The following is a 24,863-nucleotide window of genomic DNA, read 5'->3' as shown; positions in this document are numbered from 1 at the left end:
AATCCACTAAGTATTATCCTTCCATCAAAAGGACAGAATGAAAGCAGTTTAAATTAGAAGCTATTATTTCTATCACTTTTAATCAGTTTGTAAAATCCTCTGTCTCTCCTTAAGCATCCATCACTATTGAACATCCTCTTCCTAAAATTTTATTTCTCATGGTGCCTTTGATGAAATTCTCTACAGATCTTCCTACATCCTCTTATTGCCCTTACATTTTAGAGTCTGACTTATCTTTTATTTCAAGATACTTTCCAGTGCTATAAAACATTTCATTTGCATCATCATTCTTTATCTTCCTCTCTTTGCCAAAAAAGAAGAATCAAGAAGGGAAAAACAAAGCCATAATCTGTGGATTTTACAGAAATTTCATAATGCTATTAAGGTATTAAGAATTCAAAGACGAGCTGAATTTTATTTCATGACAATTTCTTTGTACCATAAGGCAAGACACACTACTTGATGGTGGTGAAGCACACTATTATCTTGTCATAATTGGAACATGGAAAGATTCAAAAATACCTTTGTGAGTGGGTATTAACAACAAATTATGCTCAATGTCTTCCTGTACAATGTGTCACATAATGATTTATGATCTTCCACTCTTGAATAAGCTAAATCTCTGGTAACATTAAAATATACACAAAGGCTTTGAAAAAATAAGTATTTGAAATTCTCAACTAAAAGTCAGCAAATTAGATACCCAAAAGAAAGTATCTTACAGAAAAGTTCCCTATTTCTTAATATCTGCTATGTCATTGAGTTCTACTCGCTGAATAGTCAAAATGCCTTTGTCATAGGTTTTCTATGGTTAGAGGTACAGACACTTTTCACTTGTTTTTAGGACAGTATTGGTGCTCCTAATGATGGTCTGTGCCAATATCATCTTCGAGCCAATCTTTAATTACTACGGGATATGAGCCAAAAATGGAAAATAATGAACCTGCAATTGAGATAGGTAGCAGGTGGTTCTGAAGATAGAGTGCTTGGAAATGCCTTAGTCACATCTCACTCCACTAAAAATGCAGGAATAGACCCAACGCTGGAGGATTACTTGAAGCCAGGAATTTGAGACAAGCCTGAGTAAAAAGGCAAGACCTCATCTCTACAAATTAAAAAGTAAAAAAGAAATTAGCTGAGCATGGTGGTACACTCCTGTAGCCCAAGTTACTCAGGAGGCTGACGCAGGAGGATCACCTGAGCCCAGAGGAGGTCAAAGCTACAGTGAGCTATGATTACTCAACTACCATATAAGGTAAGAGAGCACCCAGAAAACTCATCAACAGATATATATATATATTTTTTTGCTATCAGAACAATACTTGGAAAAATTTCTGAAGACTAAATAGGGCCTAGTACTGTGCTGTGAACAAAGGAAAAAATATTCCTCAATAATGTTTGAAAAATATTTCCAATTAGTCTTTTATGAAACATTATTAGCTTTTTGATAGCATACATCAATTAACAAAAATTATCAAATCAGATCAATAATGAGTCAATCCACTTTTCAAATGTTGCAAAATTGCTCTGTAATGGCTTACCTAGTTGTATTAAATACTAGTCACTGTTGCACAGACAGCTAAAGATAGATATTTTATTCAGATTTCCAGACACAAAACCATCAACAGACACTTCTCAAAAGAAGATATACATGCAGCTAACAAATATGAAAAAAGCGCAACATCACTGATCATTACAGAAGTGCAAATCAAAACCACAATGAGATACCATCTGACACCAGTCAGAATGGCTAGTATTAAAAAGTCAAAAAGGCCAGGTGCAGTAGCTCAAGCCTGTAATTCTAGCATTTTGGGAGGCAGAGGCAGGTGGATCAACTGAGGTCAGGAGTTTGAGACCAGCCTGGCCAACATGGCAAAACCCCATCTCTACTAAAAACTACAAAAATTATCTGGGCATAGTGGCACACACCTATAATCCCAGCTACTAGGGAGGCTGAGGCAGAAGAATCACTTGAACCCAGGAGTCAGAGGTTGCAGTGAGCTGAGATCATGCCATTGCACTCCAGCCTGGGAGGTAACAACAGCAAGAGCCCGTCTCAAAATTTAAAAAAAAAAAAAAAAAAAAAAAAAAAAAGATACTGGTGAGATTGTAGAGAAAAAGAAACACTTTTACACTGTTGGTGGAAGTATAAGTCAGTTCAACCACTGTGGGAGAGTGTGGTGATTCCTCAAAGACCTAAAGGCAGAAATACCATTCAACCCAGCAATCCCAATTCTGGGTATGTATCTAAAAGAATATAAATTGTTCTACTATAAAGACACATCCACACGGCCAGGTGCAGTGGCTCACACCTATAATCCCAGCACTTTGGGAGGCGGAGGTGGGCAGATCACGAGGTCAGGAGATCAAGACCATCCTGGCCAACATGGTGAAACCCTGTCTCTACTAAAAATACAAAAATTAGCCAGGTGTGGCAGTGCATGCCTGTAATCCCAGCTACTCAGGAGGCTGAGGTACTCTTATCGCTTGAAACCGGGAGGCGGAGGTTGCAGTGAGCCAAGATCATACCACTGCACTCCAGTCTGGTGATGGAGCTATATTTTGTCTCAAAAAAAAAAAAAGACACATGCACATGTATGTTCACTGTAGCACTATTCACAAAAGCAAAGTCATGGAATCAAACTAAATGTCCGTTGATGACAGACTGGATATAAAAAGTATGGTACATACATGCCACTGAATACTATGCAGCCATAAAAAGGAATGAGATCATGTCCTTTGCAGGGACATGTATAGTGCTGGGACATGGATAGAATTTATCCTCAGAAAACTAATGCAGGAACAGAAAACCAAATACCACATGTTCTCACTTATAAGTGGGGGCTAAATGATGAGAACACATGGACATTGGAGGGAAACAACACACACTGGGGCTGGTTAGGAGAGTAGGGGGTGGTGGGAGAAGGGAGAGGATCAGGAAGAATAGTTAATGTATGCTGGGCTTAACACCTGGGTGATGGGATAATCTGTGTAGCTAACCACCGTGGCACACATTTACCAATGTAACAAAACTGCACATCCTGCATATGCACCCCTCAACTCAAAACTAAAGTTGGAAATAACAAAGTTTTTTTAAAAATGTAGAGACACAAGGAAATAGCATGAGCCTGAAAGGCAGAAAATGATGCAGCAAGCACAGGGAACAGAAACCCCATTAGATTTTGGCCTCACATTCCAGGTTTTAACAGTTGTTTTCTATTCTGTATACAGAAAGAAAATGAGAGTAAGCCGCTGACTGATCGATCCTGCCATCAAAGTACACGTTTGGAAGCATATTCCCATTTGCCCACAAATTTCTGTCACCTGTGGGAAGAAAACAATTCTGTTAAGTATGTATTATTTTGCATATACTGTAGAAAATAAACATTCCTGAAATTTGCCTTCATCTCTTCATGTCCTTACTATAAATCACATCTCTGACAGGTAAGTCATTATTTATAAAGTGCTTAAACAGTAGCTGACACATTATAAATACAATTGAATTAAATAAAGTAAATAAACAGTGAAGCCTTCTTAGAGAAGGATAGCAGCCGCAAGTCTTCAAAAGCACAAAAAAACTGAACCATTTACGCCAAGAAATCTCCTTCTAAAGAGATTTTTGATAACAAACTCAACTTCTTATATAAATATACAGTTATTTGGATTATTTCTTCTTATGTCAATTTTGTTAAGTTATGCCTATCAAGAAATGTTTTCTATTATATTTCTTTAGTGGATTTGTTTCTTAGAATCTATTGGCATAAATTGGCATTCCCTATACTTTTCATCTCTTTAGATCTGTAATGAAATTCCATCTTTAATTCTTGATATTGGTAATCTGTGTTTTCTCTCTTTGCTTCTTAACCAATATTTTAGAGATTTCTAGTCTTATAAATGATCTCAAATAATCAATATGTGGATTTGTTAATTTTCTCTATTGTTTTGCTGTTTTCCCTTTTCCTTTTTTATTTCTGCTCTTATTTGCTCTCCATTTAAAATCCTTCTTTCTACTTACTTATGATTCAATTTATTTTTCCAACCCCTTACAAAAGAAACAGAGCAACGATTTGCAACTTTTTTCTTTTCTAATATAAGCATTTAAAATATAAATTTACCTCTAAGCACTGCTTTTGTTACATCCCATAAATTTTTCTATAACATCACCATCATTCAGTTAGAAATATTTTCTAATTTCTCTTCTAAATTCTTCTTTGATCTATAGGCATTTTGAAGTGTGTTTTTTAATTTCTAAATATTTGGAGGGAGGGAGAGAAGTAGGGGGAGAGACAGAGAGACAGAGACAGACAGATGGAGAGAGTGTGTGTGTGTGTACACGTGCGTATGTGTGTATTTAATTTTTATTTCTAATTTAATTCCTTTGTGGTCAGAAAACATACTCTGTATTATTTTATCTTTTGAAAATTCTTAGACTTATTTTATGGCTTGACAAAATCTATCTTGATTAATATTCCACTGTACTTGAAAAAAATGTGTATTCTTTTTGGATGTAATGCTCTGTGAATATCAGATCAAGGTGTTTGTGCTGTAACTGTTAATATTCTTACTGATTTTTCTGTATAGGTAATTTAATTCTATCAATTAGTAAGGGAAGAACAATAAATTAACTATGATCATGCCTTTTGCCCTCTGTTAGTTTTAGTATCAGATATTTGGAATTTCTAGATACATATATATTTCTAGATACATATATATTTATGACTGTTATATTGACCCTTTCATTATTTTAAAACATCTTTTTGGTTACTTTGTCTGATATTAACATTTTCACACTAGTTTTCTTTTGCTAACTGTTTACAGAATATATTCATTTTCCATCTTGTTGCTTTCAACTGCTCTGTGTTGTTATATTTAAAGCATATCATTTATAAACACTACATACTTGGATCAAGGTTTTTTCAATTAAGTCTGACAATATCTGTCTTTTAATTGGAATGTTTAGTATTTCTGCATACAAAATTATGGGTACAGTTGGATTTGGGTCTACCACTTGGCTATTTATCCTTGTCCCACCTGTATACTCTTCCTCTGTTCCTCTTAACCTACCTTCTTTTGGTATAGTATTATTTTATTAGTATAATAATTTACACCCTATTTAGGTTTCTTATCTATCCTCTGTTTTTCAGTGACTCTGCTAAAAATTGGAACATCCCTTTTTAACTTACCACAGTTTAGTTTGGGTTAATATTGTGCCGCTTCATGTAAAATACAAGAATCTTGCTAAAGCGTAATTCCACTTGCCTCCAATCTTTGCCATTATTGTCATATATTTTATACCATGTTACAAAATCATGACATATAATTTTCCTTTTAAACTTTGTTGTCTTTTAAAGAAATTAAGCAAAAAAAAAAGAAGTCTAATCGAACCCTATATTTATGATTTCTAGTGCTCTGCATCCTTTCCTATATATTTGATATTTCTATATGGTTTCATTGATCAGCAGCCTGAAGAATTTCCTTTAGCATTTCTTGTAGTACAGGTCTGCTATAGACAACTGTCTTGTTGATTTGTTTGAAAAATATCTTTACTTATTTATATTTTTGCTTTTTAGAGACAGGATCTTGCTCTGTCACCCAGGCTGGCATGCAGTGATACAATCCCAACTCACTGCAGCCTCGACCTCCCAGGCTCCGGTGATCTTCCTGCCTCACATCTCAAGTAGCTGGGACTACAGGTGTACACCACTTCACAAAGCTTATTTTATTGTTATTATTATTATCATTATTATTGTAGAGACAAGGTCTCACTATTTTTCCCAGGCTGGTCTCCATCTTGGCTCAAGCAATCCTCCTGCCTGAAAGTATCTTTATTTTACCTTCATTTTATAAGTATGTGTTAGCTGGATATAGAATTTTAAGTTGACATTTTTATTTATTTCAGTACTTTAAAGATATCTTCTGGCATCCCTCGTTTGTGATAAGAAATTAACCATCATTCATATCATCATTCACCTATGTAAAATGTGATTTTAGTTCAGACAGCTTTCAACATTTTCTCTTTATCTTTGATTTCAACACTTTGACTGTGAAACTGTTGGTGGTTTTCTATGAACAAAGTATGAAGGCTGCTATAAAGTCTTTGCTAGTGCCAACTTCTGGATCACCTAAGTGCTTGTTTCTATTAACAACTACTTTCTCTGGACTATGGGTCACACTGTCCTGGTTTTCTGTATATATAGTAAACTTTGATTTTAAACTGGAATTTATGGATGATACATTGTTGTTTTACTATCCTCCTCTAAGAGTGCTGATTTTATGAATAATTAATATTAGTAATTATTGGCTAATCACTTCAAATCTGTGAAGGCTTGATTTGGCTAATCACTTTAAATTAAATTTAAAATTACTGGCTAATCACTTTGAATTGTGAAGGCTTGTTTTGATACTTGATATGTATGTCAACATTAATTGTGGTTTGTTTTTTTTTTTCTTTTTTGAGACAGAGTCTCGTTCTGTCACCCAGGCTGGAGTGCAGTAGCACAATCTCTGCTCACTGCAACCTCCACCTCCCAGGTTCAAGCTATTCTCCTGCCTCAGCCCCTCCAGTAGCTGGGATTACAGGTATGCACCATCATGCCTGGCTAACTTTTATATTTTTAGTAGAGATGGGATTTCACCATGCTGGCCTGGCTGGTCTCACCTCAAGTGATCTGGCCGCCTTGGCCTCCCAAAGTGCTGTGACTACAGGTATGAACCACTGAGCCCGGCCAAGTCTACATTAGCTTTGTCCCAAGGATCTATTCTTTATTTCTAAGGGACACCCTTCTGGGGATTCAGTGCCCATGACTTTATCAATTCTTTTTTTTTTTTTTTTTTTTTTTTTGAGATGGAGTTTTGCTCTTGTTACCCAGGCTGGAGTGCAATGGCACGATCTCAGCTCACCGCAACCTCCACCTCCTGGGTTCAGGCAATTCTCCTGCCTCAGCCTCCTGAGTAGCTGAGATTACAGGCATGCACCACCATGCCCAGCAAATTTTTTGTATTTTAAGTAGAGACGGGGTTTCACCATGTTGACCAGGATGGTCTCGATCTCCTGACCTCGCGATCCACCTGCCTCAGCCTCCCAAAGTGCTGGGATTACAGGCTTGAGCCACCGCGCCCGGCTGACTTTATCAATTCTTCTAACTTGGTATGACTCAAATCCCAAACTCTGTCTTTAGTATAGTGAAGAGCCACTGAAATTTCTGTTCAACTCTTTGCACCTCCCAGCCATTGCTTAAAGTCTCAAAAACTCCCTCAAGAATGTACAGTTCAGGGCCAGTTAAGAATTAAAGGAGAGTTTATACATAAAATTTGGGGCTTCCCACTCTTGGGGTCTGCTCTTTCTAGGATTTGCTCTATTACTTTCCAACTGTTTTGTCAGCCTTGAACTCCATACTCTGAGTCCCCAAATCAAGAGAATAGTGGCTTTCTTCTAGAGTTAGATATGCCCCCATGCATAATGGTCTAATCTTTTCAAAGCAACCTTAAGAGTCACTCTAAAAAATCTAAATCAAATCATATCAGTCTCCTACTCAAAACTCTTTGATGGCTTATTCTTAAAATGAAATACCATGATCTATCAAGTCTTATATCACTAAAGTCCTAGCTACCTCCTTCTTCCTTACTCCTTAGGCTCCACTAACTTCCTTGAAGTTTGTTTTGTGGTTGTTCTTGTTTTGTTTTGTTTTGAGACAGTTTCGCCTTGTTGACCAGACTGGAGTGCAGTGGCACAATATTGGCTCACTGCAACCTCTGCCTCCTGAGTTCAAGCAATTCTCATGTCTCAGCCTACTGAGTAGCTGGGATTACAGGTGCCTGCCACCATGCCCAGCTGATTTTTTCTATTTTAGTAGAAACGGGGTTTCACCATAGGCCATCTGCCTGTCTTGGCTTCCCAAAATGCTAGGATTACAGGCGTGAGCTGCCACGCCCAGCCAATGTATTTTATTTTATTTTTTTATTATACTTTAAGTTCTGGGATACATATGCAGAATGTGAAGGTTTGTTACATAGGTATACACATGCCATAGTGGTTTGCTGCACCCATCAACCTATCATCTACATTAGGTTTTTTTCCTAATGCTCTCCCTCCCCTAGTCCCCGACTCTGCAACAGGGCCTGGTGTGTTATGCTCCCCTCCCTGTGTCCATGTGTTCTCATTGTTCAACTCCCATTTATGAGTGAGAACATACAGTGTTTGGTTTTCTGTTCTTCTGTTAGTTCACTAAGAATGATGGTTTCCAGCTTCCTCCATGTCCCTGCAAAGGACATGAACTCATCTTTTTTTATGGCTGCATAGTATTCCATGGTGTATACATGCCACAACAAACATACGAGAAGAGCTCATCATCCCTGGTCATTAGAGAAATGCAAATCAAAACCCACAATGAGATACTATTTCACACCAGTTAGAATGGCGATCATTAAAAAGTCAGGAAACAACAGATGCTGAAGAGGATGTGGAGAAATAGGAACGCTTTTACACTATTGGTGGGAGCATAAATTAGTTCAACCATTGTGGAAGACAGTGTGGTGATTCCTCAAGGATCTAGAACCAGAAATACAATTTGACCCAGCCATTCCATTACTGGGTATTTACCCAAAGATTATAAATCATTCTACTACAAAGACACAAGCACGCGTGTTTATTGCAGCACTGTTCACAACAGCAAAGACTTGGAACCAAACCAAATGCCCATCAATGATAGACAGGATAAAGAAAATGTGGCTGATGTTTTTTAAATGTACCAAATGTTTTTACCACTCAGATTCTGTATGTGCTATTCCTTCAATCTGAGTGCACTTCCAGATTTTCACTTGACTAGCTCCTCTCATCATTCAGATCTTAGTTTCAATATAACCTCCTCCAAGGGAGCTAACCTGACCACTCTAATAGAGTAGCCTCTGCACTCTGCCCCAGGCATTTTCTGTCACAGCTGTTTTGTTTACAGACTATATCACTATCTAGAAGTACCTTTTTCTAAAATGTTACTTTTTAAATTTATGTATCAGTCAGGACTTTTTAATTTCTCCCAGTCAGGCACTCAGGACAAGTTAGGTTATGTCGTGCTTGGAGTCATGCCAACTCCAAAATCTCAGTGGCTTCAAACAATGAAAGTTTATTTCCTTCTCATATTACGTGATTATTGAGGATCAGTTAAGGGCCCTACTCTGCACTGCCTTCACTCTGGCAGACTCAGGCAGACACAGCAGCAACTGTCTAAGAGCACTGCTGATAGCCAAGGAAGAGAAAAAGAAGCTGGAGGGTCTTGCATGTGCAATCTAATGCTCTAGTTCAGAAATGCCACACATCACCCCTGTTCTGACCTGACCAGCCATAACTAATCACAAGTACTACCTCACCATGTGTCAGACGTGATGAGACAAAAATATCTGATGAATTGCATGAAGAACTACAACTATATATATTTCCCCAACCAGAATGCATAACCTCTAAGAACAAAAACCTTGAGTGTTTTGTTGTTATTATTATTCACCACTGTATTCCTAGTGCATAGAATCAAGCCTCCCACATAATAGACACACTAGAAATACCTCTCGAATGAATGTATAATCTCTTTTATTATCCTTTCTTGCATACCTAAAGCAAAAATATGTCTAGACCTGCTCAAAGTATTGTATCTAAAGATCTTCCTCCACCCACTGTGACAGTGTTCTGAAGAACAGTAAAAATATTCTTCTTTCATATTCAGTTTGATCTGTCATCTAGAATTCAGCTGTTAAGCAAATTCTCTGTCCTCTTTTAAACATAGATTGTTAAGCACTTGTGTTTACAAAATTCAGCGGACGGCATAGAGTTCAGTAATCTGTTTAAGCTCTAAATAGAAGCAGGAGAGCAACCCAGAAATAAATGGATAGGGTCATTTTCATGTGCCTGAACTAGATTATAACAGGGAAAGAATCTGGGAGGTCTATGAACGTTCATCTCTACAACCCCCACCCCCACATGGACAGAACATCTATTCATCCGTAGAGAAAGAAAGATGCTTTTCTTACTCTAAGTGGGGACCTGAGAGTTAGAACTTTAAAGACAATCAACTGTGACTTCCCCACATGGCTGTCTCCAGGACCATGTTCCCCACCTCCACTGCTGAAAATACTGAGTCAGTATTACCTCCACTACTGGCAGTGATGGGGAACAAACACAGAGAAGAGTCCCTCTTAAAAATTATTAAGTAACTCACCCATCCTAAAAAGCATCTTTCTTCTCTTCTATGTCCCACTGGAGGGAGGGAGGTGAGGTGGACAGCCCCATTAAGGAGCATAATTGGGAGCTGAGAAGAGCAAAGGAATTGCCAGAATAAAAATCATGGATCCTGCATTCTCACAGAATAACACACAGAGCTTAAGGGCTTCACTAAAACACCAACTTTACACCTTATTTAATTTAGAAACTAAATAAAGCTATACAGATTTATATGCTTATTGATGTCTCCATTTTACTTAAGGAGGTAGGGCTTATTATAAAGGGACCCTATGACCGGCTGTCCCACCTGCCTCCACTTCTCCTACTCTCTTTTCTGTTCCCTCTACTCCAGCCACTGACCTTCTTGCCACCTTGTTTACCAAACACTCTAACACACCACTGCTTTCAGGCTTTTAGAGCTGCCCTGCCCTCTTCCTGAGATGTCTTCCCTCAGAAAGTTACCAATGTTGTTCCTTCTTCTTCTTCTTCAGGTCATCTCATTAGAGAGGGAATTCCAGGACCTCTGTGGACCCCTCCCTAGACTCTTCCTGCTTCACTAGATGCCACAACATTTATCAACCCCTGATATAATATATAATGATTTGCTTTTATTATCCATCTTTTCATACTACACTGTAAGCTCAATCAGGGCAGCGACCTTGTTGTGTTCAATGCTGGATCCCCAGGGCCTAGAAAATGCTAAGTATTTACTGAATGAACAAAATCAAGTCCTGTATCATTAAGGCTCCTATCCTTTGCAAACAAGACAAATTAATGAGCACCATCCACAAGTTCAACAAGTGCTAAGCTTCAAAAAAGAAACTCAATGGCATTAACACCTTCATAGCTTAATACATATATCAATGAGCATAAATTTGCTTTTTCTTAAAGTCTCTGTCTAGTGTCACAAATAACCACCAGAACCATACATTTGTTTCTTTCAGCAAACTTGGAGAATAAAGATGATCTAATGATAATTTAAGCTGCCAATTTTAGAAATAGATTGTTATGCCTTATGTTCAGTATATGATGGGAATGGACTCAGGGAATAGGAGTCCTTAAAATGATGTTATTTAGAAAAGAAGAAAATTGTATTGGTACTATCTGTCTTCCTCACATATTCTCTTCCTTCCTTCCCCTCTGTTTCATTCTCATTGCCACTACTTCTAAATCATGCCTTGATTACTGGAGGTCGGTGTATTCCTGCAACTGTGGCCCACCTCCATGCCTCAAGGCCAACTAAGCTTGCATGCATTTTCCTACAATACTATTTTGATCTTGTCATCATTGTGATCAAAAACTTTCTTCTCCAACTTCATACATCCTGTTTTTTCCCACAATAGGTTTATATAACTTTTTAAAATTTATGAACCAAGAAGGGAGGGATATGCCCCATGTCTTCCTATTGTTTTCAGAATGAATTTTAATTTCCCAAACCTGGAATTCCAAACTTTCCACAATTCGCACTGAAGCTTCTCTCTCCTGCTGCCAGTATACCCAAAACTACTGATCCGGGAAAACTGGCCTGCTCACACTCTACACTGCAACCATTTTGCCTTTTCCTTCCCCACAACTTTGTGCTTGCCACTTCTCCAGTTGGACAGCCCTCCTCCCTCCAACAGAATTCCACGAGAGTTGAATGGCAAAGCTCAGATTCAGACCCAGGAAATGCAGAAACGGTGATCAAACACTGAGACTTTTTTGGTGATAGTCATCATTGTTAGAGATTCGCAGATTGGCCGAAAATGTAACAAAGAAGCTCTCACCAATTCCATTCGCCCTGAGATTCTGTGATTCCCACAAACTCCTACTTCACTAGGAAGCTTCATTTGGTGATTTCTCTTGTGTATGACTTCTTGCCTCCTTCAAAACAGACTGTCCCTCCCACTCCCACTGCAATGTTGGCCATTTATCATACTTGATAATTTTCCCTCCTAAAAGGCAGAGGGGCTCATGGCATCTGGTGCTTTCCCTTGCAAATGATAGGTATTCAACACATTTATTTTTTTTTTTTTTCATTTTTATTTTTTTTTGAGACGGAGTTTCGCTCTTGTTACCCAGGCTGGAGTGCAATGGCGCGATCTCGGCTCACCGCAACCTCCGCCTCCTGGGCTCAGGCAATTCTCCTGTCTCAGCCTCCTGAGTAGCTGGGATTACAGGCACGTGCCACCATGCCCAGCTAATTTTTTGTATTTTTAGTAGAGATGGGGTTTCACTATGTTGACCAGGATGGTCTCGATCTCTTGACCTCGTGATCCACCCGCCTCGGCCTCCCAAAGTGCTGGGATTACAGGCTTGAGCCATCGCGCCCGGCCTCAACACATTTATTAATGATGATGTTGAAAAATGGCACAGTTCAAACAGGAATAAATCGGAAAGGACACAAAAAACCACTCTTTCCTGGGCTGCTGAAGAGTAAGTTCAACTCACTCTCTCAGGTTTGTGTATTTGCTGGTTACTCTTAGGTAGTCTGTCCATTTCAATGGCCATGTCCTCGAGGACGCACAAAGTATCATAACAAGCATGGAGTAGCCTAAGAATATCTGATTTGTCTCCTCTGAAATTAAAGGAAAGAGGTATAGTCCCACCAAGAACGTTAGGTTACTGATGGCCACAAGGGCAGGAAGCACTGTGCTGAGTTTCTCTGGGCTCCACAGCAATGACAGACTTTGTCCTGAAACTATACAACTTCTTGTAGGGGGAATTAAATGACTTTCTTTATCCAAAAGAGAGAGCTGGTCAGGCAGGAGGCGGTGCCAGAAAAAGATGCCAGAACACAGGCAATGCGGAGCAAAGCTGTAGGGAGTGGCCTAGCACCATCCGGTCCTAAGGCAGACAAGGCGCGCCGGCTGCCAGTTCGCCATCTGGGATGCCTGAAAAGGCGCCTGTCTGGGAATCAGGAGGCTTCAGTTTATGTTCCAATTTTACTGCTGGCTACTGTTATGACCTTGGAGCCTGTACATTTCTATTTACCCATCAACAATAACTCTGGGTCACAGCCAAGAAAGGAATACAAATTAAAAACAACAGGACTGCTTGGACCACCTGTGATACTCAAAATCAGATACACAGTGTCAAGGCCACCACTGTAAAACAACTAAAGTCTGTCTTTGGAGAAGCCTGATATTCCAGTCTGATCCTCTGCATATCCCTAAATCTTGTAATAGCCTTTCCTTGTCCCCGCTTCTATCCAGACTCCTGCACGGCAACACTGTTACCGTATGAGCACATTCGCCTACTTCCTCCCACCTGCCATCACTTATTTATCGCTTGGGCACAAATCTCTCAATGATGGGAATTATTAACATCCTTGTTAGTTCATCACACCTCTCAAGTAGCATAACATTTTAAAGCCAGTGAAAATATCTTCAAGAAATGATTCTAGTTGTAGGAATTAATAAAAGATAAAAGGAAACAAATCAGGGGAAAATTCTGGCAGCATCCTCTCAAATCATGTTACTCACCCAGCCAGGACTGATAACTCCATTATTTGAACAATAAGCAAACTAAGACCTCTATCAATATGGTTTTAAATGAATCAAGTAATCAAGCACTTTTCATTTCCAATTTTCCCCCGTATATTATTTACCCAGCTGTCAGATTCCACCCTGGCTGATTACATCTCACTAATAGTAGAGTGGTTTCCCTCTGCACCGTGTATATCAGTCTGCCTTCTGTAATTCCATGTGATAGCCCCTTTGTGAGAAACTTCTACCATTACCTCCCATAGGTGGGAAATGAGAAAAGGATGTGGAGGCAATGATTGGACCTGGTAAGAAAAGAGTCTCTTGGCCCCTGAATGACTCATTTGTATCAAGTACAATAAAAAACAGTACCTAGAAAGGTACCCCGGTTTGTAATTGCTTAATTATAATGCTCTAACCTGAGTTAGTTTATTAAGTCCTTGAGGTATCCTTTTATAATGTTTGTATCCTCTGTCCTACGGGAACTAGAGCAGCCAGACGATTCTATCACACTGAAAGCTGCAGCTCATTGCCCTTTAGCACTAATGGCTGTGCAACTGACTGCACTGCAAACTAATGAAGGCACCTAATAAGCAGGTGTGGGAGGAAATGGCCATGTACTTGAGACTTCCAGCCGCACCTTCCTTTCCTGCTCTAGGAGAGAGAACATAACAGGAACATAAAGTAACAAGATAAGCTTTTTGAAAAGGTCTACAAAGTTCAGTAGCTGGAACACAACAAATTTCCCTCTGAAGGAGGGCGTTCCTGGGGATTTTTTAAAACATCAAATATCAATAAATTCCCAGTTTACCTTTCCTAATCTAACGTCTTTTTAAGAAACTGCTTTTTAAAATTCCTTATGCCAGAAGGTCAGTCCAAACTTTGAAATGACATTTTCTCTAACTTATAATCTGTGGTCACTTTTGGGTTTAAAATTACTCTGTGAAAAAAGACTGAGTGTTGACAATTCAAGTACCTAGAAGAGGTATGATTCCAGCACTCAGTATAGACTGGTTGAAAATGAAGATGGTAACACAACATTAAACATTTGTCATGAGTGTCAAAATATTTCGAGGGGACAAAGCTTAAAACTATACATATTTTAAATGGCATTTGGCTATATAGACAGTGTTGGTTCAAAAAATTTCCCCAAAATGAAGTCCTTAGCACTCTGATAATACAATTCTTAAAATAATCAGTTGTTGACATTTACCCTGAGTAGTCATAAATAGAGTTTTTAAAAAATATACTCTCAACTAGCATGATAAACTTGGTCATTTATACTACTCAGCTATTCAGATCTCAAATTAATACAAAGGAAGTCAAACCATCCTCCAACACTGTATTAAAATAATAGTTTTTCATTCATAAATATCTAATTCATGTTTTGATATTACTGCATCACCATGACTACCTTGCCTATGCTTTCCAGAGTCTTTAAATATTTTGTTTTGAAATGGTAAAATTATATGTGCAGTTCAACATAACAAAAAAATTCAAACTAAGCTTAAAGCTAAGAAAATAGAAAACCAACAGACATTTCACTTTATTAAATTCATTAAATGACAAAATATTGTTGAGTTACTTGGTATTGTATGGGAGATGTCCTTTTTGTTACAGTAAAATGAAAGAAACCAGAATTTGTCTTCTCAAATCTCTGAATATACTGAGAATGCTTTTGTCCCCAATCTTCCTGCTTCAAACTAAAACAGACATAGGTACATAGAAAATAGCAAACCTCTTAATAGTTTGCATAATGCAAATATGAGAAAAGTACATCTTCAGCATGTATACATCTATTGTACCCATTTAGTTGTCAAATTCTTCTATTTTTTTTTTAACTACAGCATTTAAAAAAGAATCATGATTTTTTATGCAGCTGGCTATTTTGGGGTAAGTAAAGATGTATATGAAATGTCTGTCATAGTCAAATACAGGTCCACAATCCAGTTTCAACAATTCTGAGATTCAAAAGACTCTCATTTTTATAACTAATTTATTGGCGAAACCTGACCAAACCTGAATCCATTTAGCTGCAAAACCTAACCTGAACTTACTTCAGTCTGTCTGTGGTCTTTAATTATCCAACTTCATGTAAGTATGTATACATATATACAGAAATATTAACATTTCTGATAATGGGATATTTAGCAGGGTGACCTTAAATAAAGGCACAGGCTCTAAATTCTGAAACACATCTGCTCTCAGGGTTTTGAATAAGAAGGGGTGGGCCAGGGCCAGGCACAGTAGCTCATGACTGTAATCCCAACCCTTTGGGAGTCCCAGGTGGGTGGATCACCTGAGGTCAGGAGTTCAAGATCAGCATGGCCAACATGGCAAAACTCCATCTCTACTAAAAATACAAATTAGCTGGGCATGGTGGCCCATGACTGTAATCCAGCTACTTGGTAGGCTGAGGCAGGAGAATCACATGAACCAGGGAGGCGGAGGTTGCAGTGAGCCGAGATCATGCCACAGCACTCCAGCTTGGTGACAGAGCAAGGCAGAGCGAGGTTCAGAGAAAGAAAAAGAAAATGGTGGGCCTGGACTAAACTTAGTAACTCACACCCTTGCTGTTCCGTGAACTACTATTCGAGGTAAATAGGCCATCACTTATGCGCTCAGGACCTGGGGCCCGTCACTTCCTTAACTCATTATCTTCTCCTCTAACCAGATTCTCCTAAGGACTTTCTTTCATTTTTCAAGGAAGATAATCACTCCTCCCAGCTTAATCTTCCTAGTTACCTTTAATTTCACTCTCACTCTTGCCTAGAGTTGTGGAGGTTTCACATGGCCTCACATACCCCAGTCTGATTGCTCATTGCTCCACCCCTTATTTTAGACTAGTCTGAACAAACTTAAGCCAGAATTATTGCAGGTAGCCCCTAAAATACCTTCTTACTTCCTTTTCACTCCCCGAATCTCTCCCTTTCCAATTCCCCTAAAATTTTGTTTCAAGACTAATCTTGTCATCACCTCACACATTGTTCAAATATTTTCCGTGACTTCAGATCATAATGGAAGAGATAAAATCTAAAGATAGAAGACTGGCATTTAAAGACTGAAGAATTTTGGCCCAACCCACCTTTTCACTGCAAGTCCTTTTTCCTAACATAAATTGTTCTTAGTCAAAAGGAGCATGAATTCTTCATCTTTCCCCTCAACTCCCAAAAAGAAAGCTGAGCTGTCCCTATCTTTGCTCACACTATCTACCCCATGACCTGAAATCTGCAAGGAATGCCTTTCATCATATCTGAATCCCACTCACGCTTGAGACTCAATTTAGGTCCCACATGGGCAGCAAAGCTTTCTTTCATTGTCCTGGCCCACTACAATCCTCTCTCCTAAATTCCCATAATACTCAGTCTGTACTGTTCATTTGATACTCGATATACATTTTCTTGTATCATCAGAGTATTTAATTTTTCATGCATACATATCTTGTCTTTTAACCAGATATTAAATTCCTTGAGATAGGAGACCATGTCTTATTTTTGAAGAATGAACAAGTAAATACCTTTCTGTGTCTTACAATAAAAAAAAATAGTGGCAAATACAACATGTAAAGGATGAAGAAACATTAATTTATTTATTCAATCAAATGTATTGAATGCTACTGTGCCAGGCATTATTTTAGGGACTAAAGATTAAATGGTAAGCAACAGCAACATAATCTCTCACTCACAGAGTTTAGGGTATAGCTGGGAAATCTGACATTAATGAAACAATTATACAATAACTATATAAGCAAATACGTGTTTCAAAAAAGAAATACACAGTATTAACAGGCTTAGAATCGTTTTCAGATGCTACACCTACCAACTCATTCTGAGGTGGCCTGCCTTCCAACCACCCCTTTCAGCTAAGTAATGGCTTCAATGAATACAAAGAACACCATTCTTGCTAAGAGACTGAAAGCTCCTTGCAGTGGAGGTCATCTAACAATGTTAAGAGGTCAGTGTTAAAACCAGAAAAATAATAGGAGTTTTTCCAAGAAATATATTGTCAGAGTCTTGATGTTCTAAAATCCATTCTCAGATAAAATTATTCAATCGAAGCAACTTGAACACTGATCACTTTGCCCTTCAGAAAATTGTTTTCATGAAATAAAGCATCACACACAGACTTGCTTTCATGATTAAATGTTATACTCTACACTTTGATGAAAGTTTGCTTTAAGACACAAGAATACGAAATCCATTTCTGCATTTGCCACTTAACCAATCAGCTTCTCCTGTACCAAGCAGAAGGAAAAAGAAATGCATTACCAAAATTTACAGCAAGGAAGTTCTACAATTTGGTGCAAGGAAAAATACCTCTGTGGAGCTTACAATTTTTGTCGCTGCTGATAACCACAGTGATGTAGTTGGCCTTTGTGCCCAGCTCTGAGGAAGCTCGGCACCAAGCAAAGTTTTGAAACTCACGAAATCAAAACATATTTAATTCTGCCTTTTCTATGGTCCTGATTTTCTACTGCTACTGTATTATGCATATATGTTGTAAATAATTTCAATTCCTTTTTGGAATAAAAATTATTTATTGAATAAGCTCCAGAAATTAAATTCTCCTTGTAGATAAGCCCTAATTGTCAGCACTATAATTTTTGAAATCTCTATTCATGGATATCTCTAAAGTATAATCCCCTAAAAAGCTAGGATGCATTATTAAAACATATTTAAAAAGAAAAAAACAAACAAACTAGAATCACCCAAGCAAACGAAAGAGAGAGGTACTGGAAAAGTATAAACTGACATTTCAATGGAATCTAACTTTATAAATCCTGATACCTCAAGATTTAGTGTTAAACTAAAAAAAAAATTCTAAACATATCAATTCTGATTTCAGAACTGCTCCTGAATTATGTCACTACATAAAGAGTCATAAAATCATATTAATGTCTCACAGAAAAATCAAATTTATAACCAATGAAGTATATGAAATCATGTACCACAGAATCATTCACTCTTTCTCTCATGCATGCCTTAAATTGGCAATACTGTACTGCCCTTCTGGAATCTACTAAGAGATTTCCCATAACAAAATAAATGAAGGAACACTTACAAGTTGACTAAATGAAAGCAATAGTGGCATTCTATATAATATTTGTATTTGACATTTTGTTAGAACATTATTTTTTTAAAAAGAAGCTGTTTAGTTGATCCGCAAAATTATTTTGATCATTTTTGTAAGCCATTCCAATATTTCTGTAACAAAAATTTTTGTGCTTGTAATTAGCAATCTCACTCCTCCCAACATACACACATCATCACCACCACCACCACCACCTCCACCACCACCACCACCACCTATCAGAAGTTTGCATGTACAAATTGTTAAATACACCCTTTAACAAATGAACTATGAATAAATGCTAACTATTTGGGAACAGGGGCAGAAACAGTGATCATATACCAAGCCTATAAAACATTTATGTTTGCATTAAATTTTTAATTCCATTTCATATCATCGCATGGCTGTGACTCTTTGGTACAAGTAGTCACAAGTGGGAGCTGAAGAGAAGACGTCTGCAGTCTTACAGGAGGGAGTCAGAGAAAGCGTCACAGAGAAGATAACGCTTGAAATGAGATTTGAAGGAAAATGGAAAACCAGCCAAAGTGACAAAGCAGGGAGGAGCAGAATGGGCATGGGAGAGCACATAGGCAAAACGCTGGGGCATGAGATAACACGGCAGGCTTGAGAACCAGCAAATAATTCCCTGCAGTATGCGGAATGTCAAAGACCAGGTTTGGAGTGAGGAAGAAATAGATCATAAATAGCTTTGGATATCAGTCAAAGGAGTTTAGATTTTATTCTGTTGATGGTTCTGCACGTCAAAGTAACTCCATCTTGAATGCTAATCCATCATGTTGACTTCTGATCAACCCTAGTTCTGTGAAGGCCTCTAAGATGTCTACGTTATCTACTTACCATGAATCCTTCCTTTAGGCAAGTTCCCTGTCATGGATAAGCCCTGGGTCTGGAGGGTAACAGGGCAAAGATCCACCATCTCACAAGTACTAGGTCCCTATTAAATGTTGTTTCCTGAGAAACTGGATGTGTCAGCGTCTTTCTTCAGCCTCTCAGCTCCCTCAGTCTTTGGGGATAGGTTTGCACAGACCTGTTCACCACAGAGCAGTGGTAGAAACCATTTACCAATACAGAAAAACTAATTCCAGTAGCAAGATCCATAATGAACAAAAGGAGCAGATAACTTCTAGGAGGAAATGATTAATAGTTCATGAAGCAAGGAAGAATCAATTCCCATGAGCAGAGACAGAAGAAGACAAGTTCAAAGCTCATTAGGAAACTGGATCAGAAAATGAGAGGGGAGAAGTTTGGAGTTCATCAGAAAATTAAATCAAGAGTCTTCACCAAGATTTACAGAAGGTTATGATTCCTTAATATCCCATATAATTTCATAGGATTTTTAGTAAGAAAAAAAGGAGAAGAAAATTGCCGAATAGAATAAAGCTGACTACATCATAGAATCTTGCCCACTGTAAGTTAAATAAATAAATAAATAAATAAACAACTCACTTCCATTATTTTAACATAATTTGTACTCAATAAACCACTTGAAATCTGAAGTGTTTTTTTGGAGCTGATTATTTATACCAACAGAAGAATTAAAACGTAAGCCATAACTGCAACATGACTTTAGCATAAGAGATAAAAGTGTGCAACAGAATAATTTAATAAAACATAGCAATTACAAAACCAGATGCCCTGTATATTATTAATACCATTAGCTTAATGGTATGATTCTCAATCAATCTTCAATAAAGGCAGATAACTTTTCTCCAGACTGGATATTTTGATCTAAAGTTGCCTTAACTTCCTACACTAAGCACATTTCTTGAATGGGATACAAATACATCCAGCCATTGCTTGCAACAGGTATCTTTTTTTTTTTTTAAGTTTGTGTTCTTGTAATAAACACACTTGCATAGTTATATTACAATTTTGTAAAAATAAAAACAGATTATCTCATGCCAAGCGTGCCCGGCATTTGCACAATCTCAATACCTTTAATACTATAGTTTTCAAGACACACAAAATAAAATTTTAAGGCAAAAACAGCACTTTGCAACAATTTAATAATTTATAATTTGTCTCCCCAGCCCTCTCTACCCATTCTTGGAAATGACCTGCTCCCATTCACTCTCCACCCTTATCCCCTTCTATCCATATAATTACTATGCAGAGCATGATGCTTGTTTAATGTTTGGTGGATAATCCAAAAAACACTGAGCTCCTAAATATTCTTTGTGTCTATGACCCATCTCTCCACTCCACTTTAGGACTCACTCTCAAAAGACCACACCCTACTTGGGAATCACCACTGAAAAATAGTTTACTTCTGTTACAACATGTCATCTGCCCACACCCACCAATCCTTTCCCTTTTCTTACTCCCATCTCACCTGTTGAGCTTCATCCAAATCTTCAGGTCCCTGCCCATTCCTCCCAGACCATCATCTCCCTCACCTGTTTTCCACGTCCAGCCCAAACTCCCTGTCAACCAAATCAATAATGCTTTTACTACAACTCTCCATTTATTTTCCATCCTTTGTTTCCAATTCAGCAAGCCTGAGCAGTCCTCACCCAGATGAATCATGCTCAAATTCTCTTCCGGATGACTGAGCTCTCAAAATGAACACTCCTCAACAATCCAGATTGGTATCATTCAAATTTATAATGGCTAACAACCCTCAGCGATAATCAGCAACCCCTTCTTTTGTTCTGAGTCAGTTCACTTCCAAACTCCCTAGGGCAGGCGTCCACAAACTATGGGCCCGCAGGCCGCATGCGGCCCCCTGAGGCCATCTATCTGGCCCCCCAGCAGCAATTCAGGAAGGGGCACCTCTTTCATTGGTGGTCAGTGAGAGGAGCACAGTATGTGGCGGCCCTCCAATGGTCTGAGGGACAGTGAACTGGCCCCCTGCGTAAAAAGTTTGGGGATGTCTGCCCTAGGGCCACTGTTCCAAACCTTGACCGCTTTCTTAAATCCCCTGCATCATCAAGCCCCTCTATCTTTATCGTCAGATCATCTTTTTCATAGTAAAAGAGGTTATCAGGTGAAAGAAGACTGTCCACCTTCCCATTCCTCCACTTCAAAAACACCTATGGGAGTACCAATCTTTATCTCACTCATGCCTATGTTTGAGAAACTGGGGTCTCTCCTCTTGTCCTCTCTAAGCCACCATTTCTACCTGTGTCTTAAGTCCCAGACCACAGAAACCTTCAGATGCTGTCTGTTCTCTACATCTTTTTATCTCCACTTTAATCTAGCTCCTTCTCCTATAAATATAAGCAGGTCAATTAATCTTAAACCCCAAATAAAACTATCTGCCCCACCACCACCAACAAAACTTCCCCTTGGCCATTCTTCCATTTTTAGCACTTCTCCATTTCTTTCTTCCAGTTTCTTACTAAATGTCTAGAAACTATGTGCATATATTCATATGCATGCATTTTATACATATATGCATAGACAATAAATATAAAATATGTGCATTTTATATATTTATATAATAAAAACAGATGGCAATAGTTTAAGAAATAGAGAAAAATATATATGTAATGCTGTGTGGGGGGGGGGTATTTATTTATTCCTTAAATCATTGCCATTACCATGATTTCTAACCCAACCTTTAGACCAAAAATACCTTCACTAATTCACCTATCATCTTATCACTGCCAAGTACAAAGCTGTTATTAAATTCTCTTCCTAACTGACCCAGCTACAACATTTAATACTACTTTCTTTTCCCCCACTCACACGGAGTACACATTTATTTGTTTAGTCCTTCTCTCTCCTGTAGGAAGTAAATTTTTATGAGGGCAGAGAACTTGCCTGCTTGATTCACTGTCTAGAATTGTGTCTGGCATGTAATAAGTGATGAACATTTACTGAATAAATATCACCTACCTCTAGGCAAAAATCGATTAGTTCAGAGGTGGGAACCACACCCTAACTGAGACAACTTCACTCTCTTCCCTAAGAGTTTAAACTTGAGACCAGGAAAGTCAAGCCAGTCTCTCCAGGTAAATAAAAATTCATCTTCAGTGTAAAGGGAGAATAAAGCAGATCGTATAGAGAAAGTGAGACAAACAGCATCCTAACAGATTTCAAGCCCTTGGTTCCATTCATCCCAATGTCCAAAATAAATTCCACACTCAGCCTATCCCAACATCCTTATAGTAATCCATTTTAACTTAAACTAATTTAGTCTCATTTTTATTACCAAGAGATTCCTTACTAATACACTATTCTACAGTTGGATGGGCTCAAAATAAATGTCCTAAAGCCAATGTTAAAAAAAGGTGGGGGGGGGGGAGTTTAGAGTTCCAACTTCATTAATGAAAATATGTGTAAAATATATTTAATGAAAATGTGGTTTGATATGGCTGGGTGCAGTGGCATGATCTGGGTTCACTGCAACCTCTGCCTCCTGGGTTCAAGCAATTCTCCTGCCTCAGCCTCCCAAGTAGCTGGGATTAAAGACATATACTACCACGCCCAGGTAATTTTTTTTTTTTTAGTAGAGGTGGGGTTTCACCATGTTGACCAGGATGATCTCGATCTCTTCACATCGTGATCCACCCACCTCAACCTCCCAAAGTGCTGGAATTACAGGCGTGAGCCACCGCACCCAGGTGGTATTTTCTTTATGATTTATAAACTCTCTACTATACAATACTTAGGTTCCATTTATGGGGGGGAAGCCATTTTCATGTTCATATCTGCTCTAAATAAAATTATATATATATATATTCATTTTAACTTTTTTTTTTTTTTTTTTGGTGACAAAGTCTTACTCTGTCACCCAAGCTGGAGTGTAGTGGCGCAATCTCGGCTCACTGCAACCTCCGCCTCCTGGGTTCAAGCCATCCTCCCCTTCAACCTCTCAAGTAGCTAGGATTACAAATATGTACCACTATGCCTGGTTAATGTTTGTATTTTTAGTAGAGATGGGGTTTCACCATGTAGGCCAGCCTGGTCTCGAACTTCTGACCTCAAGTGATCTGCCCATCTTGCCCTCCCAAAGTGGTGGGATTACAGGCGTGAGCCACCATACCTGACCTAGCATTATTTTTCTGAAGTGAAGTTTGGTACTAATTTTGCCTCATGCTCATTTTCCTTAGACAGTAGGAAAAGTATACCGTTAAACAGAGAATGGTTGGAGAATCCAGTTACAACAATGCATGAGAACTTCAAGCAGGAAGACAAACTCAAACGCCTCCTACACTGGCATTTAGAAACAGGAAAGTTGTATCTTGGAGAATAGAAATTAATTAGCAACATTACATTTCATGGGTCATGGTACTTACCAAACAAACGCTGATGGAACAGAAATTTGCCAGCTATTAGTCCTGTGAGAATGGCAAGCAGCCATAGAAGCACCTTCAAAATCCTCCAACCAACTCCTCTAGGGTATTTATTTGTAACAAATGAAAAACAGTTTCCAACAACAATAACGTTGGCTTCTGTTTGGCTATGAGAAACTGGGTCCTCCGCAAATATTAAGAAGTTAAAGAAGATCACCAAGTAAGCCACAATCATGCGAGACCAGGGATGCTGAAAATAGTAACGAAAGTCTTTACCCATTCTTCAAAACTTCAGCTTCGTAGTTTACCTGTAAGAAAAGATGGATAGGGTTAGAGCAGGAAAACAAATAGTCTCTCTCTCTTCTCCTTATCAGTTCAGGTTTATAACAGTTCCATAAAATGTACTTGGAAAAGATGATACCTGTTTCCACTTATGGCTCTAAGACAAGTCCGAGAATGAGGAAAGTGAATACTGTCCCTTCCCTAACATCTAATCATACCTCTGATCATTTGAGGACTTGGGAGAGAAAGACAATAAAAGAGTAGGGAGGAGAAAGGGAATGTGAGGGGGCAGAACACTGTCTAAGATTGGGGTGGTGAGCAAGATGACATGCAGAGGTGTTCCCAGTTGGAAATGCAGAGCTCGCACAACCGTGGCTCACTGCAGCCTCCACCTCCTGGGCTCAAGCAATCCTCCCACCTCTGCCTCCCAAGTAGCTTGAACCACAGGCATGTGCCACTATGCCTGGTTTCCCTTTTGTATTTTCTGTAGAGACAGGGTTTTACCATGTACCTTAGATTCGTCTTAAATGTCTGGGCTCAAGTGATCTGCCCACCTAAGGCTCCCAAAGTGCTGGGATA

At 38.6% G+C, this 24,863-nt stretch overlaps 1 protein-coding gene across 4 annotated transcripts in view; it reads right to left on the bottom strand.

Annotated features, from left to right (window-relative positions):
• The window catches only part of TMEM117 (transmembrane protein 117), a 515,768-nt gene that overhangs the window by 474,230 nt on the left and 16,675 nt on the right, over window positions 1-24,863 (bottom strand). For all 4 annotated transcript variants that reach the window (XM_074403160.1, XM_039461745.2, XM_039461746.2 and 1 more), the window contains exon 2: window positions 24,006-24,310. In XM_074403160.1, the coding sequence (XP_074259261.1) occupies window positions 24,006-24,282 (277 nt within the window). In that variant the 5' untranslated portion in view covers window positions 24,283-24,310. The remainder of the gene's footprint in view (window positions 1-24,005; window positions 24,311-24,863) is intronic.

The sequence above is a fragment of the Saimiri boliviensis genome, chromosome 7 (assembly GCF_048565385.1).
Source record: "Saimiri boliviensis isolate mSaiBol1 chromosome 7, mSaiBol1.pri, whole genome shotgun sequence".
Classification (NCBI taxonomy): Eukaryota; Metazoa; Chordata; class Mammalia; order Primates; family Cebidae; genus Saimiri; species Saimiri boliviensis.
The sequence above is the reverse complement of the archived record's forward strand: the minus strand, read 5'-3'. Positions and strand labels throughout refer to the sequence as shown.